We start from the raw sequence: 15,861 nt of genomic DNA on the forward strand, positions 1-15,861 counted from the left end.
ACAGTGAGATATCATCTCACAAATACTAGAATGGCTATTATCAGAAAGACAAGAAATAGGGACACCTGGGTGGCTCAGTGGGTTAAGCGTCTACCGTTGGCTCAGGTCATGATCCCAGGGTCCTGGGATGGAGTCCTGCATCGGGCTCCCTGCTCAGCAGAGAGCCTGCTTCTCCTTCTGTCTGCCACTCCTCCTGCTTGTGCTCTCTCTCTGACAAATAAATAAAATCTTAAAAAGAAATAAAATGTGATATGGGTAACATTTCAAATTAATGGGGGAAAAGATAATTTTTCAAGTGAATACATGAATGATAAGAAGCCAACATTGCCTTACTGCTGATAAGGAGAAATTTTCAGTGGTCTGGAAAAAAGAGCAAAATAGGCACAACATTCCCTAAAGCCAAAACCTAATCCAAAGCAAGGTCCTAACTCTTGTCAATTCTATGAAGGCTCAGAGAGGTAAGAAAGCTACAGAAGAAAAGTCTGAAGCTAGTAGAAGTTAATGAAGTTTAAGGAAGGAAGTTATTTCTGTAACATAAAAGTACCCAAGATGAAGCTGCTAATGTAGAAGCTGCAATGAGTTATTCAGAAGATCTAGCTAAGATAATTAATGAAGGTGATTACACCAAACAACAGATTTTCAAGGCAGAGCAAATAGCCTTATATTGGAAGAAGATGCCACCTAGACTTTCATAGCTAGAAAGAAGTCAATCCCTGGATTCAAAGCCTCAAAGGACAGACTTACTCTCTTATTAGGGGCTAATGCAGCTGGTGACTTTAAGTTGAAACCAATGTTCATTTACCATTCCCAAAATCCCAGTGCCCTTAATTTTTTTTTTTTTTTAAGATTTTATTTATTTTTTGTCAGAGACATAGACAGCGAGAGAGGGAACACAAGCAGGGGGAGTGGAAGAGGGAGGAGGCTTCCCGCCGGGCAGGGAGCCCGATGCGGGGGCTTGATCCCGGGAGGTCCTGGGATCATGACCTGAGCCAAAGGCAGATGCTTAATGACTGAGCCACCCAGGCACCACCCTAGGGCCCTTAAAAATTATGCCAAATCTCCTCTGCTTGTGCTCTATAAATAGAACAACAAAGCCTGTATGATAGCACATCTGTTTACCAAATAGTTTACTGAATATTTTAAGTTGAGATCTGCTAAGGAAAAAAAAGATTCCTTTCAAAATATTACTGCTCGTTGACAATACACCTGGTCACCCAAGAGCTCTGATGGAGATATACAATGAGATTAATGTTGGTTTTGTCCCTGCTAACACATCATCCATTCTGCAGTCCATGGATCAAGGAGTAATTTCAAGTCTTATTACTTAAGAAATATATTTCCTAGGGCTATAGCTGCCATAGATAGTGATTCTTCTGATGGATCTGGGCAAAGTAAATTGAAAATCTTCGAGGAAGGATTCTCCACTAAGATGCCATTAAGAACACTTGTGATTCTAGGGGCGCCTGGATGGCTCAACTGGTTAAGCGACTGCCTTTGGCTTGGGTCATGATCCCGGAGTCCTGGGATCGAGTTCCGCGTCCGGCTCCCAGCTCAGTGGGGAGTCTGCTTCTCCCTCTGACCCTACTCCCTCTTGCGCTCTCTCTCTCAAATAAAATGAAACTTAAAAAAAAGAACATTTGTGATTTATGGGAAGAGGTCAAAAGAGCAATATTAACAGGAGTTTGGAAGAAGTTAATTCCAAGCCTTATAGATGACTTTGAAAGGTTCAAGACTTCAGTGGAGGAAGTAACTGCAGATGTGGTGGAAACAGGAAGAGACTAGAATGAGAAGTGGAGCCTGAAGATGGGACTGAATAGCTGCAATCTCGTGATAAAACTTTAACAAATGAGGAGTTACTTCTTATGGATAAGCAAAGAAAGTGGTTTCTTGAGATGGAATCTACTCTTGGTAAAGATTACTGGAAATGACAACAAAGGATTTAGAATATTCCATAAACTTAGTTGATAAAGTAGTAGCCAGTGTGAGAGAATGGACTCCCAATTTTTAAAGAAGTTCTACTGTGTAAAATAAAAAAAAATAAACAGCATCATATGCTACAGAGAAATCATTTGTGAAAGGAGGAGCCAATGGATGTGGAAAACTTCACTGCTGTCCTAAGAAACTGTCACAGCAACCCCAATCTTCAGCAGCCCCCACCCTATCAGTCAATAGCCATTAAAATCGAAGCAAGACCCTCCCACCAGCAAAAAGATAGCTCAGATAATGGTTAGCATTTTTTAGTAATGAAGTATTTTTTAATTAAGGTATGTACATTGGGTTTTTTTAGACATAATGCTATATTGCACACTTAAAAGACTACAGTATAAACACAACTTTTATATGCACTAGGAAACCAAAAAATTTGTTTGACTAATTTTATTGTGATATTCACTTTATTGCAGTTGCCTGGAACCAAACCCGCAACATGTCTGAGGTGTGCCACATATTACTTTACAGTTAGCACAGAAATACAAAAAGACTTTTGAAACTATCTTATCTCCATCTGGAAATGCACCTTTCTATATTTCTCTTTAATATCAGGAAGTATAATTATGAACATAAATTGCTTTGTAGTAATAAGAACTTTAAGAAAAATATTAAGATCTAAAATGTTACTTAATAAAATAAGCAAAGTAGAATGACTTCGTAACTTAAAGAAATGCAAGAGTAGTTGGCAAATACCTTCTTTTGTGAAAAGCCAAACTAACTAAAGGAAAATTATATAAATGTATGCTCCAACATGTTTATCACACACATTCAAAATATTACTTCCATACTTTGTTTTATCTACAACTGAAAACTGGTCCAAGAATTATTCTAGAACAGCTTTTAAATTTCAGACACACACCATATCTGATTAACTATTCAGTGATAACTAAATTAAATCCCACCATAGTAATCTTTTTTGACAGATGTCGCATACTTTATGGTACAGAGATTGGTAACTTATCCTACAAATCTATAAGGCTGTATATAAACTGATAAAAACATTCTTAATATGCAGTTTTATAAAGATAGGACTATCATAAGTGCTTACAGCCATTAGTCAAAAAACCTATCAACTGAGAATGTTCCAAATCACAAACGGAAAGAGTTGGTTTAATAAACAACAACTGGTTTTATAATACGTACTATTCTCTTCAGCATTTAAAATGTGTCCACTGTTGGACAGAAAGGAAAGAGACAAATCCTTCCCCCCTTTACCCCCCCAAAAATAGAATATCAAGTAATTTTAAATTAGAGGCAAAGATAGATCAGCGCAAACTAGTGAATGGAATAATTTGTCATAATTAGTATACAGTGGAAAAGAGTCTACTTTGCAGCTTAAAAATATTCCATTTAGTGAGTTATCAGGGTTCACTGAAGCTTCAATCTAAATTACTTCTCTGATTTTCCAACACACAAATTATGTCCATGTCATTCTAATTACTCTATATTTTTCTTCAAAATACCTATCATAATTTGTAATTTTGTCTTTATTTAGTATGTTTCTTCCTCTGGACTTAAAGCTCTGAGGGTGTGCTTCCTACCTTCTAGCCAGCGCTTGGTCAGAAGAGCCACTCATTCACATTCGTAGTATTTCCTTCTTTGAACACCTGTACTAGTTATACTGTTATTACTAATTACATCATAATCATGATACATAGTGTATTTATCCTCTCTGGAAAGTTGAACATTACCTTCTAAAAAAGTTTCTGCATATTCTTTTTTTTTTTTAAAGATTTTATTTATTTTTCAACAGAGGGAGAGACCGCGAGAGAGGGAATAAGCAGGGGGAGTGGGAGAGGGAGAAGCAGGCTTCCCGCTGAGCAGGGAGCCCGATGCGGGACTCGATCCCAGGACCCTGGGATCATGACCTGAGCTGAAGGCAGACGCTTAATGACTGAGCCACCCAGGCGCCCTCTGCATATTCTTAAAATGACAAAATTACAGAAATGGTTAACAGATGAGAATGTATCAATGTCAACATGTTGGTTGTGCTATTTTACTACAGTTTGCAAGATGTTATTCCAAGATGTTATATTGGAAATGTGAACTGTGTAAATGGGAAACTGTTGAAGAACAAAGGGGATCTCTTTATTATTTCTTACAACTGCGTGTGAATCTGTAACCACCTCAAAATAAAAGATGTAATTAAGAAAAGCGGCTTTATATCAGAATTATTTAGAGGAACTCTAAAAAAAATATAGATGCCAAGATCTCCTCCCAGGGAATGTTTCAGATTTTTAGAGGTTGGGCTCAGTCATCATGTATGTATGTATGTATGTATATATGTATGTATTTTTAAGATTTTATTTATTTGCGAAGGGCACATAGCACTCGGGGAGGGAGAGAAAATCTGAAGCAGACTGCACTCAGCGCAGAGCCTGACACAGGGCTCAAACCCACGACCACAAGATCATGACCTGAGCTGAGACCAAGAGTCTGACACTTAACTGACTGAGCCATTCAGGCACCCCTCAGTAATCCCTTATTTTTATTTCTTTTTAAAAGCTTTCCACTTGATGCTAATGTGCTGTGAGGACTACAAATCGTTAATTTAGAGCAATGTTTCTACCCAAGGCTGACTATACCTGGGAAGCTTTAAACTCAGATTCTCAAGCCTTGATTCCAGAGATTCTCATTCAGAAGGTCTGCAGTGAGGCCAGAAAATCTATTGTTTTTAAGTTGCTGTTGTTTTAAGTTCTGTACAGCTAGCTTAAAAACCTGGTTTATAGAACAATGATTTTTTTCTATGTATTGTTTAAAGGTAAACATTAAACTTGATTGGTCATTATCACAGATTTCAAATCCTTGGAGTCTGAATGAAGATGTTTTCTGTATTTATAAAAACCCAACTTAAATACCTAACATTATTTTAAGCCATATTCCTAACCCATTAAAACAGCTTTAAAAAATGAAAAACTGGGGCACCTGGTTGGCATAGGTTGGTCATCCAACTCTTGGTTTCAGCTCAGGTCATGATATCGAGTCCCATGTTGGAGGACTCCGTGCTCAGCACACAGTCTGCTTAAGATTGTTTCTCTCTCCCCACCCACCCCCTCCACTTGGAAGCGCTCTCTCTCTCTCTCAAAACAAAACAACAAAAAAACAAAGAAAACAACAACAACAAAATCCTAAACCCTGGACTAAGTCCTACTGGATACAACCTCCCCCCTGCCAATGAACCTTACAGAGATCTCGTTGTTGCTCTGAGTATTTCTTTTTTCACCTGAAGCTATATATTCTGCTTTGCCCCATCTTCTTAATTCTTTATATACTAAAAATATTAAATCACTGATTTTTCTTTCCATTACTTTAACAGGCTGTAAATGTGTGCCTAAAAATTGGCAACCTGATGCAGGTTCTTAATCCTGGATGTGCTTTGGAATAACCACTCTGAAGGTATAGTATAGTAGCTCTGTTACACATCATAGCAGAGCATACTCAGAAAATCTGACCCAAAAAGTCTGAGGTGGCTTCAGGGAATCTGTATTTGTAAAACAAAACAAGCAAAACTCTACAATGATTCTGAGACACAAAGTTAAACAATGACTTATGGTTTCCATCTTTACCCTCTGGCTTTTAGTGAAAAGACTAATGACAAATTAGTCTAAATCTGATATTTCTAAAAATATCAATTGTGCACAATGAAAATGAGAGAATTTATAGTGAGGTACAATACAATGAATGTCAGAAACCTATTAGTCCAGGCTCTGTCATTAAATAAGACCTAAGCAGCTTAATGTCTCTGAGTCTTTAAGTTTCCCAGCTATAAATGAGGAGCTACAAAACCACTAGGAAACAAAGGAGTTGTACTGGATCTTTTTTTTTTTTTTTTTGAAAACGGTGTTTCCAGAAGTTTTAGGGTTCCACAGAAGTGTTTCAGCTGTCAGGAGGAAAGCCGAATAGAGATAAGCTAAACAGCATGAAGGGGCTCTGATTTGACTTACACAGACACACAAACATATATATATAATGCCACATCTGAAAATAAGCTATTAACATACACACACGATTTAAAAACCATGGTTCTAGAATTTGAAACCTGAGCCACATTTAAAGTGCTCAAAAGCCACAAATGACTATTGGCCACTACACTGAACGATGTAGATATAAAAACATCTCCACCACTGCAGAAAAAAGTCCTATTGTTGATGATTCAGTAACTGTTCACTGTTGGATCAGAAACTCTCAAAGATTTCTTCCAACTCTAAAAATCTTTCTTAATATTTGAAGAAAATGCATTAATGTACGTATTCAAAATCTCCTTAGTTAGAACACATTCCACAGGTAGCCAAAAACATTTAAACAATTAAAACAAAAGGGAAACACTATCACTGGAAAAGAGAAAAGATTTCTGGACTTTAGTTAGTCTGAAAATGCTTTAGACTTTGTCCAAAACTTTCAAAAAACTACAGGTATCAAAGAACTACAGCAATCAAAGAAAAACATAAAAACTACACTGATATCAGCTTTAAAAAATTCTTAGATAATGATAAAGTCACATATAAGCTTCTGGAAGCATTATCCACTCTATTACCTCCTTTGAGCTATACTTCTTTCTTGAGTACACAGGACAAATAGTTTATTTTACTGTTAAACATTGTAAACTGAATCTCATAAACATAAAATAATGAATACAAGGTCTCAGAATTTATAAAGGGAACAAGTCAGAAATGGAACAAAACCTTCTTACTCATAGTACCTCTGAAGCAAACACCAAAGTGAAAAAGCATTATCACGGATGAAAATACAAATTCACTAATACAAAGAAAAGAAATTTATTCATTTAGCAAATTATTTATTGAACACCTATACTGTACAGAGTCAGTATACTAAGTACTAAAGATATAAAAAGGAGAATTTGCTTTCAAAAGGGTCATACCAGGGTTAATTAAATAAGGTCTAGACAAAACACCCAAGTGACCATATCATAATGAGAAATGGGGGAAAGTCCACAAGGAAAAACCAAAATATTAGCATCCGTTTTTCACAAAGCTGAATTATAAATCTTTAAAAAAAAAAAAAAAAAAGGCAGTGCAAGAATTCAGTTATCTATTGTCCACTAGCATCCCACATATAATTCATCTCTTTATTTCACAACCAATGACACATTAGGAATCTGCATGTATTCTATAAGAGAATCAGATTTTTTTAATTATATGTTTGCTAACTGTAATAAAGTACTAATAAAACTGGTCAAGGCTTTAAATTCCCATAGCAAAAGCCCCATGATTACACTATACTTCTAACTCTGAAAAACCACTTCAATAACAACCCAGTAAAAGTAGGCAAACAAGTGCGGATGCCTCAGAAAAAACAAATGGCGCTAAAGAAAAATTCTGGTCTACACACAATTCCAAAGAGGCAAACATTAAAGTAATTTTTTAAACATTTATGGAGCATATTTACTGTTTGACCTCATCTGTGGCCAAAAGGGCGCTAGTTATTTTTCAAATTCTAATATGTAAAATTAGTTTCTAATAAGTTATGTAAGTTTCACAATTTTTCTGCCAATAATTTTCTCACACAACAAAGAAAATTTCAATTGAAATTCCCCATACTTTCCATGTTTCAACATTTTAGGATGTCACAGTTTACTATATGAGAATTCAAATATATAATTAAATAAAACAAACTCAATTAACTGAAATGATTACCAAATGTGGTCTTTCAACAGTATTTCCGATTCACTAATGGCTAACTTCTTCCTTATTTGAACTCCTGTTGAAACCATTCTAAAACTGGCTATTTCTCTTTTCTCCCTACATAGGGCATAACAGTACTCTTTAAAAGGTTAACTGACAATCATAATACTGCCCTGAAGTTACCATTTTCAAAAATCATGCTATGCCACACACACAGAACTAAAGAAGGTATTTCTGAGTCTGTAGCATCCCCAAATAAAAACAAAAGTTAGGATTTTTATAAATCACTATCAGATTGTTTTTTTTCTTCTAAAGCAAAGGGAAATAAAATAAAAATCCAATTAACTGGAATCCTATTAAGTATAATTTTACAGTCAATAGAAATTTCCAGGAATTTAAAAGTAGAAAAATACAAATCAAATCAGTGTTCTTACTTAATGCTGATACACTGGTGGATGCGACAAAAAGTCTCAAATATGAAGAGACGAGCATTTTCAATGAAATCCTCAAGACAAGCCACCAAGAAGAAGTCATTCACAAGTACCTATGTATGTAAAATATAACAAAAAAATTAATAGCACTGACAAGCAATTTTCAAAAATGCAACCCAAAATACTTCCTGTGTGCTTTACTTGTTGTTCCAGTTACAATTCTCTTACTTAATATCACACAAGTTCTACACACAGCACTTTCTAGAACACTATGTTCAAGCCTCTGACAATTTAAAGAAGTAAATGAATGCTACAAGAAAAAACCGTAAGCACTGCCATGTTTTCTTGTTCTAATGAGGACTTAAGCAACCTTGTGACAAAGTAGCTTTGTCCTATCCATTACCCTACATAAATGCTTTGTAGATAATGTAACTTTTCTAGCTTCTTAAAATAGTTATAACAGACTAAAAATATGCGTATTTCTGTGAAGTAGACTTGGAAATAAGCGAAGGAAAAAAAAATTCAAGGGGTGGCTCCTACTCCACAGATGGTATCATAATTAAAAGAGAATTATTTTAACTTCATTAGTGTATATTTAACAAATATACACCAAAACATAAATATAACTGTATGAACACAAATTATCACATTGGAATCTATTTTATATTTTGTCCAATGTGTGAAAATCACCCCTGCAGTTATGCTTACATGATAAAAATCTTAGTCCTTCAACAAACTCTTCATATTTTGTGTTAACATTTGGGTTCAAAAATGAAACTGACAACTAATAACATGGATATGGTAAATGTATTTAAAAGGTAAGTTTTTAGTTTAATTTCTTAAAACTCTGCAAACTAACATGAAAAAAACCCCCAGAAATCTAAACTCTTTTCAGTTGCTCCAAGGTACTTTAGTTTCTACCAATCAACAAGACATTACTGTTAAAAAATTCATGCCCTTATAGCTTTACTGGTTTATAGCAAATGTGAAGTACAATTGTGTGAAAAATTCTGAAGATAGGTCCATTTATGAAACAAATTGAGAATCAGTTATATGTGCAATTCTATACAATCTTATACATACATACGAAGTACTTCACATATTTACTCATATAGGATAAGACACAGAATTATGGGCATATGTGTGAATTTATAATGTCGCCAATGTTTTAACAAACTACTAACAAAAGGGATACACATATGGCAATAACATTAAAAATGTCTTTACCCTAGCACATTTCTAAACAATCATTTTAAGATTGTTTCTGATACAATTACTTTAAAATAAAACACTACAAGTTAACTCTCACAATATCCAAACCTTAAAGAATGTTATTAATTTATAAGTAAAAATTCATACTTACTGATTCACATTCCCTCAGCTTTTTCTGAGCCCCATCAAAGTCAAAGTTAACATATAAGCATTCAACAAATTCTGTAATTGGGTCTTTATATGTGTAAGACTCCTGTAGAATTAAGTCAAAGGTCAAGTTGGATCAGATTCAACACTGTTTGGTAGACTGCCCCTAGAATATCCCAATCTTCCTGTTTTCTCCTCCCTTACCATTAATTTCTAGCAAATTACCTAGTGTCATCTTTTCGAAGCAACTGCTCATATCCTGATTCCAGGCCATACCTTAAGCTTATACTGCCTTCCAGACTGAGTTCTCTAAATTCTCATCCTAGAATCATTCCAAAGTCTTTCAAGTTCCTTTACTGACAAAAGTCTCCCATAGTCAATAAACAGTGATGAACATCCCCAAGTATAAGGGTATTCATACACTGAGGAATTTGTCTTTTTATATTTAATTTACTCTTAGGTCAAATAAGTTATTTTTCTAACCCATAGTTACTGCTGAGAAGCTCACTAAAAAAAAAAAAAAAATCAATCAGTAGGACTGCAGCTTTTGTACAACTTGGGGACTATTAATATTGTATCCTATATAAAGATCACTTCTCTGGAATTATGCAGGTAAGCCATCTCCCAACAAACAGTGCCAGGCTCCAAATCTCCTTCACTCTTTGCAATAAAGGCAACACTAATATACAATGTATATTAAGTATCCACCCAGCAGAGAGCAGTATTCATTCATACCACATCTAACATAAGTATATCTTGGAATTAGAGTAAATGCCCATCTGAGTATCCTGGGCTCCTCTTTCTCTATGTATACTGCATGTATCCTTTCTCCTATTTTTAAAGCATTTTTACCTTAAGAATTAAGAGTCCTACTCTAGAAACAGATGACAGATCTAGTTTAGACACATTTTAAAACACAATAAAGATTTTAGTTTTTACCTGTTGAATAACTTTAACAAGATCTTTTAGCACCTGTCGGCGTTTCCGAACATCTTTGTTTGTTATGACGGCTGTAGTCAAATAGCGCAGAATATGTGGACACATTGTCTGAATTGCATTAAGATACCTGAGGTAAAAATATAAATAATTTTAATATTTTTTAAATTTAATATTAATAACTTACCCAGTTTCTATAAATCTGTAATTAACCACATGTGATTTAAAGAAACACTTGAACAGCCCATTACACTGTGCTGCTTCAGTAACGTAAGACTGCAAACACTTAAGAATTATTATTATAAGGACCATCTCCTCCAAAGAAATGAAAAAACAGGAATCTGCAGAGAATGCCAGCTTATATTGCCCAGTTTGAAGTGAACTGGAAGACTCACTTCAGAGGTAAATAATCCTATTATTATTGTTGAGTAAAAGGATTTTGGAAGGCCCCTATACATGCTGTCAGTCTGTTCCAAAAGACTGCTACGCTATGGCGTTCAGTCATTCACCTTTTGGAAAAAGTGTGTGAAAACCTTCTATGTGCAAATCAGTCATCATAATCAGAAAATGAGACACTTAAATAAAGATTCAGAGGATGAAAGACTTAAAACTACAGGGAGAAGGAAACTTACAGTATTATAAGGCTGGTTAAACTGGTAGCACTGGGAATTAGAAAGGAAGGATTATATGTCAGACAAACGTCAACAGGGGCGTTGCTAATATTTAACAAATCCTGCTATTCTGATGATCAGCAGCTGGCCACCCTCTGTCATTTCGCATTTATCCTGTATTCCTCCTGCTCAACTCCTTAAATAGCTCCCTAATTTTTATCCAAGAAGTACCTCTGAGTGTCAGGCACTATGACAATCTTGGAAATAAATGTCAATAAAGTCCATTCCTCTTGGCTGAATATATAAACCCCAAAGTACCATCCAGCTTCATCTCCCACCAGACCATCACTGACTGCTTCCTGTTTTTCTCACTTAAAGCTCACTCCACATGGACTGCTCTCTCAAACACATCCTTCTGAAAGCCTAAACTCTACCCATCCTTCAAGATCCAGCTCAGATACCTTATCTTCCAAATTCTTCTAAACTATGATATTAATAAATCTTTGTATTTCATCACATTGTAGATTCTCCATAAAATGTTGTTTGAACTCCTTAGAGGACACTAGAATCTGATAGTAATCTAACAATTAATAATATTTAGTCCCCCCCTTAAATTCCCTCTAAACAAGGCAGGGAATAAAAAGAATCAACACTCAAGAATAAACCAATTTCTAGGAAAAAAATAACTAAATAAATCAGCTAAAAGTTGCATTATCTGAAATATTAAGCCTGATTTTCAGGGAGAAATTTTTAAACTGCAATCTTCATTCAGAGTACTTCTTTGTCTCAATACTCTCTTGCCAGAGATCTCATGTACAAGCACAAGAAAGGACGACTGTTTTTCAATACTGATTTTGAAGTAATTTTAGTAAGCATTTCTGGAACTCAAACTTATCCATATGATTTAAAAAACTAAGTTTATTGTATAAGATGTTAAACATATTTTACTTACCCTAGCTTTATATCACTGCATCACATGTATCTTCATTGTTTTTAATGGAGGATAACTTCTTGGGAAATCATATCCCACTCTTTTTGAGAATATATGGTAGGTGTTAGCAAAACTTTTGTAAAAGGCCAGATAATAAATATTTTAGGTTTTGCAGGCCAGGAGGCACAATTGAGAATATCGTACAGGTACTTGTATGAAAAGAAAACAAATTTCCAAAATATTTTATTGATAAAACTCAAAATATTAATAGTGAAGTATGATTTTTTTTATAATTATCTACTAATGAGAACAACAGCATTTATCTATTGGGGATAATTTTGCTTAATTGCATTCTAAGTTAGAGATCCTAACATTAAAATTTATTGCAAATGTTTATCTGTTAATGCTGTTCTGTAATGAAAATTTACATACTCAGTCTTTGTAAATGTTTTTCATGAATCTAGTATTACCAAAAACTGGTATCAGTTGATAGAAATATGATTTTAATTTATCATATTTATCACCTGGAAGGCATTACAGAACTCTGTTAAATTCTTCTTTTGATACTGTCCTTTAGGGTGTCATTACACTGCATATAAATCACTTCCAATTCAATAGCACAGTTAAGTAAATTTAGGAATATGGAAATTCCCGGGTGCCTGGGTTGCTCAGTCGTTAAGTGTCTGCCTTTGGGTCAGGTCATGATTCCAGGGTCCTGGGATCGAGCCCCGCATCGGGCTCCCTGTTCAGCGGGAAGCCTGCTTCTCCCTCTCCCATTCCCCCTGCCTGTGGTTCCCTCTTTCCCTGTCTCTCTCTCTGTCAAATAAATAAATAAAATCTTAAAAAAAAAAAAAAAAAAAGAAATATGGAAATTTCCTTTGTATTTACAATGAGGTCTAAAACTCTGGAATTATAATTTGAGCTTGAAAAAATATATCTGCTACAAATCTGTGTGGGAATGAAGGTCTCCCTTCTTGTTTTACCATGTGAAAGAACAGAAAACATATAAAGCAGCTGGACATTATTTGTTATTCATGCTATGTTAGTTGTCATTAAAGTGACTACTGCAATATAGTTTTTCCATATGAACACTATTTTGTTTTGTTAATTTTAGGGTGAATTAAGAAACATTAACAAGGTACAGCAAAAGTTAATTTCCAGAGCCACCCAAGGCTTGATAATAATGTTTGAGGGCAATTTTTCTCATTCAGAAAAAATTCAATCTTGCCCCAGGCTCAAAAAAAGTCACACTGGAACTGCCATTGCTAAGCCACCCAACTGTTGTTAAGTAGAGAAAGCCAAGACATTCTATTTCTGACAAAAATTCATGGACTGGTAACAGTTAAGTCCACAGGAGCAAGAGAAGTTCACTGCTGACAAAAATATACCACACGGGGTACCTGGGTGGCTCAGGTAATTAAGCGTCCAACTCTTGATTTTGGCTCAGGGCACGATCTCAGGGTGGTGAGATCAAGACATGCATTGGGCTCTATGCTGGGTGTGGGGCCTGCTTAAGATTCTCCTTCTTCCTTTCCCTCTGCCCCTCCCCCCTGCTCGCTCACTCTCTCTGAAAGAAAGAAAGGAAAGAAGGAAAGAAAGAGAGAATACACCACAGATTCAAGGATTTTCCACAAAGTATCTGGTGATGAATAATGTAACAAATAACCATAGGCTTTGAAAAACCTCTTTTTTTTTCCTCCATACATATTTGCCACCAAGTTTTAACACATCTTAGCAGATTCCACTTCAGGTTGTATTAAATTAGTGTTTTATCAACTTTGAAAATATTTTCATCTGTAGCTGTTCCACAGAGACTACTTATTCATAAAGTCATATTCTTTAGTCACTTCAAATCCAACAATGATTCCTCAAATCAACAACTAAGCCACATTGGTAACATCTGTTGACTCCTCAAGAGCCAAGGAAAATCACTAAAAATCATGTGCCTTGTTTTTTAACCAACTGATGTTGCTCCAGATAACTCCAACTCTAACTGTTCTCACCAAAAAGCTAATATTTTTAAACAAGTTTATCTTTTCTGGACATTATTTCTTTGGCTGCTGCAACTGAACATGATTTAGAATCACCACTGGTAAATGGCTTTCCCTACCTGGCTAAACAAGAGCCACTCAGAAACTTACCTGCTTGAGCCTCATTTTCATTAATTTTTGTGAGGAAATTCTGCTATGATGAGATATTCTGTTTTAAATTTCTAATTTTTCTGATTGTTGCTTTGCTGTCAGTTGGAGTATTATAATGAGTGATTACAATCTTGCAATGTGAATTAAACTGCATTCTTTTAGCATACCTACGGTGTCAATTCAATGCTTTGCTTTCTAATTCAAACAAAATAATCCCCACTCCACTGTGCCTTAAAAGCACATTTGAAGTCTACTTGTCTTGTTTTGACATGATGAGTACATACTGGTAATAAAGCATTGCAGTATGGCAATACACAGGACCCTTGAAACATTGGCCAGGTGTAACTGCAGCATGGCATCACTGGGATTCAGAGTGCACTGAGGAGCAGTGTGAGTCAACGAGAATGCAACATTGTATGATCTCTGTCACAACTCAGCTCTGCCTTTACAGCTTAAAAGAAGCCAAAGACACTATATAGATCAATGAAACTGGCTGTGTTCCAATAAAAACTTATGGACACTAAAACTGTAGTCTCATATTTCACATGTCACAAAATATTTTTCTTTTAATTTCTTCAACCATTTTTTTAAAAAGATTTTATTTATTTGAGAGAGCAAGAGAGAGAGAAAGCACACAAGTGGGGTGAGGGGAGAGAAGGAGAAGCAGGCTCTCCCCACTGAGCAGGGCCTGAGCCCAAGGCAGACACTCAACCAACTAAGCGACCCAGGCACCCCTTTTTCAACCATAAGAATGGTAAAAGCCATTCTTAGATCACAGGCCTTAAGAAAAAAGGCAGTGAGCCAGATTCAGCCAACAGTCCAGATCCCTAATATATAACATTACCATGGCTCCTGACTTCCCTACCTTCTAGAACAGAAGTGATCCTTCCTATGTATATATATCTACATAGATCAATACATAAGGAAGGGGATTGGGGATTAAAAGTGACTTGAAGTTATCTTAGTTCACAATCTTGTAGGATCAGTGATGATATATTTTATTTTAGTTCAAGTAGAAGCAAAACCACAGATGCGGTTTAACAGTCTACACGTCTGTTGTGCTCTTTTGTTCTCTTTCTTTCTTACAATCTCCTTTCCTGTCAACCAAAATTTAAGGGTCAATTTTCATCTTTACTGGACTCTTCTAACTTTTCCAGATCTTACTGGTTGCTGTTATACCTACTGTGTATTTGTAATGCACAATACATCAGTCCTTAGTTAAATATGTTCTTATGCTACTTCTTGTATTACTTGTTTGGATTATAAACTATTTAAGAACAGAGGCTGTAACTCTCCTATTTTGGAATCTAACTTTATTATTTTTCTTTTTTTTTTAAAGTAGGCTCCACACCCGGTGTGGAGCCCAACATGCGGCTTGAACTCATGACCCTGAGGATCAAGACCTAAGCTGAGATCAAGAGTTAGACGCTTAACCAACTGAGCCACCCAGGCATCCCTATTATTTTTTCTTTTAAATAAGAGTATTGATATTTACTGTGTTCTGAGGTATAATTTCATGATAGGTAATTAAAAATGTTTTAGTATATTTTTTCTCTAGTACAACCCCAATTGTACAGTTTTATGGAACTTTTTTACAGTGTTTTCTAACACTGAATAGCCCAAAATAAAAAAATATTTAAGTATCTATCATGTGCCAGATACTACAAGAACAGAGAGAATAAAAATTCTGCCCTCAAATATGCTTATACTCTAGTAGGAAAAATAAAGCAATTATAAATTATTTTAAAGACATTAAATAATTAAATATCAAATATAAAGTAGGCACAATATACAGGACTTCATGAACGATAAAGTAAACCT

General features: G+C 35.3%; 1 protein-coding gene across 3 annotated transcripts in view; it reads right to left on the reverse strand.

Annotated features, from left to right (window-relative positions):
• Window positions 1-15,861, reverse strand: part of EIF3E (eukaryotic translation initiation factor 3 subunit E) — a 49,991-nt gene that overhangs the window by 6,580 nt on the left and 27,550 nt on the right. For 2 of the 3 annotated variants that reach the window (XM_081816403.1, XM_081816401.1), the window contains 4 exons: window positions 10,990-11,019; window positions 10,361-10,487; window positions 9,426-9,527; window positions 8,066-8,175 (listed from right to left, as the gene is read on the reverse strand). In XM_081816403.1, the coding sequence (XP_081672529.1) occupies window positions 8,066-8,175; window positions 9,426-9,527; window positions 10,361-10,487; window positions 10,990-11,019 (369 nt within the window). The remainder of the gene's footprint in view (window positions 1-8,065; window positions 8,176-9,425; window positions 9,528-10,360; window positions 10,488-10,989; window positions 11,020-15,861) is intronic. The other variant, XM_081816402.1, reaches the window with a different exon arrangement.

Source organism: Leptonychotes weddellii, chromosome 4, assembly GCF_054177405.1.
Source record: "Leptonychotes weddellii isolate Sample4059 chromosome 4, ASM5417740v2, whole genome shotgun sequence".
In the NCBI taxonomy this organism is placed as follows: domain Eukaryota; kingdom Metazoa; phylum Chordata; class Mammalia; order Carnivora; family Phocidae; genus Leptonychotes; species Leptonychotes weddellii.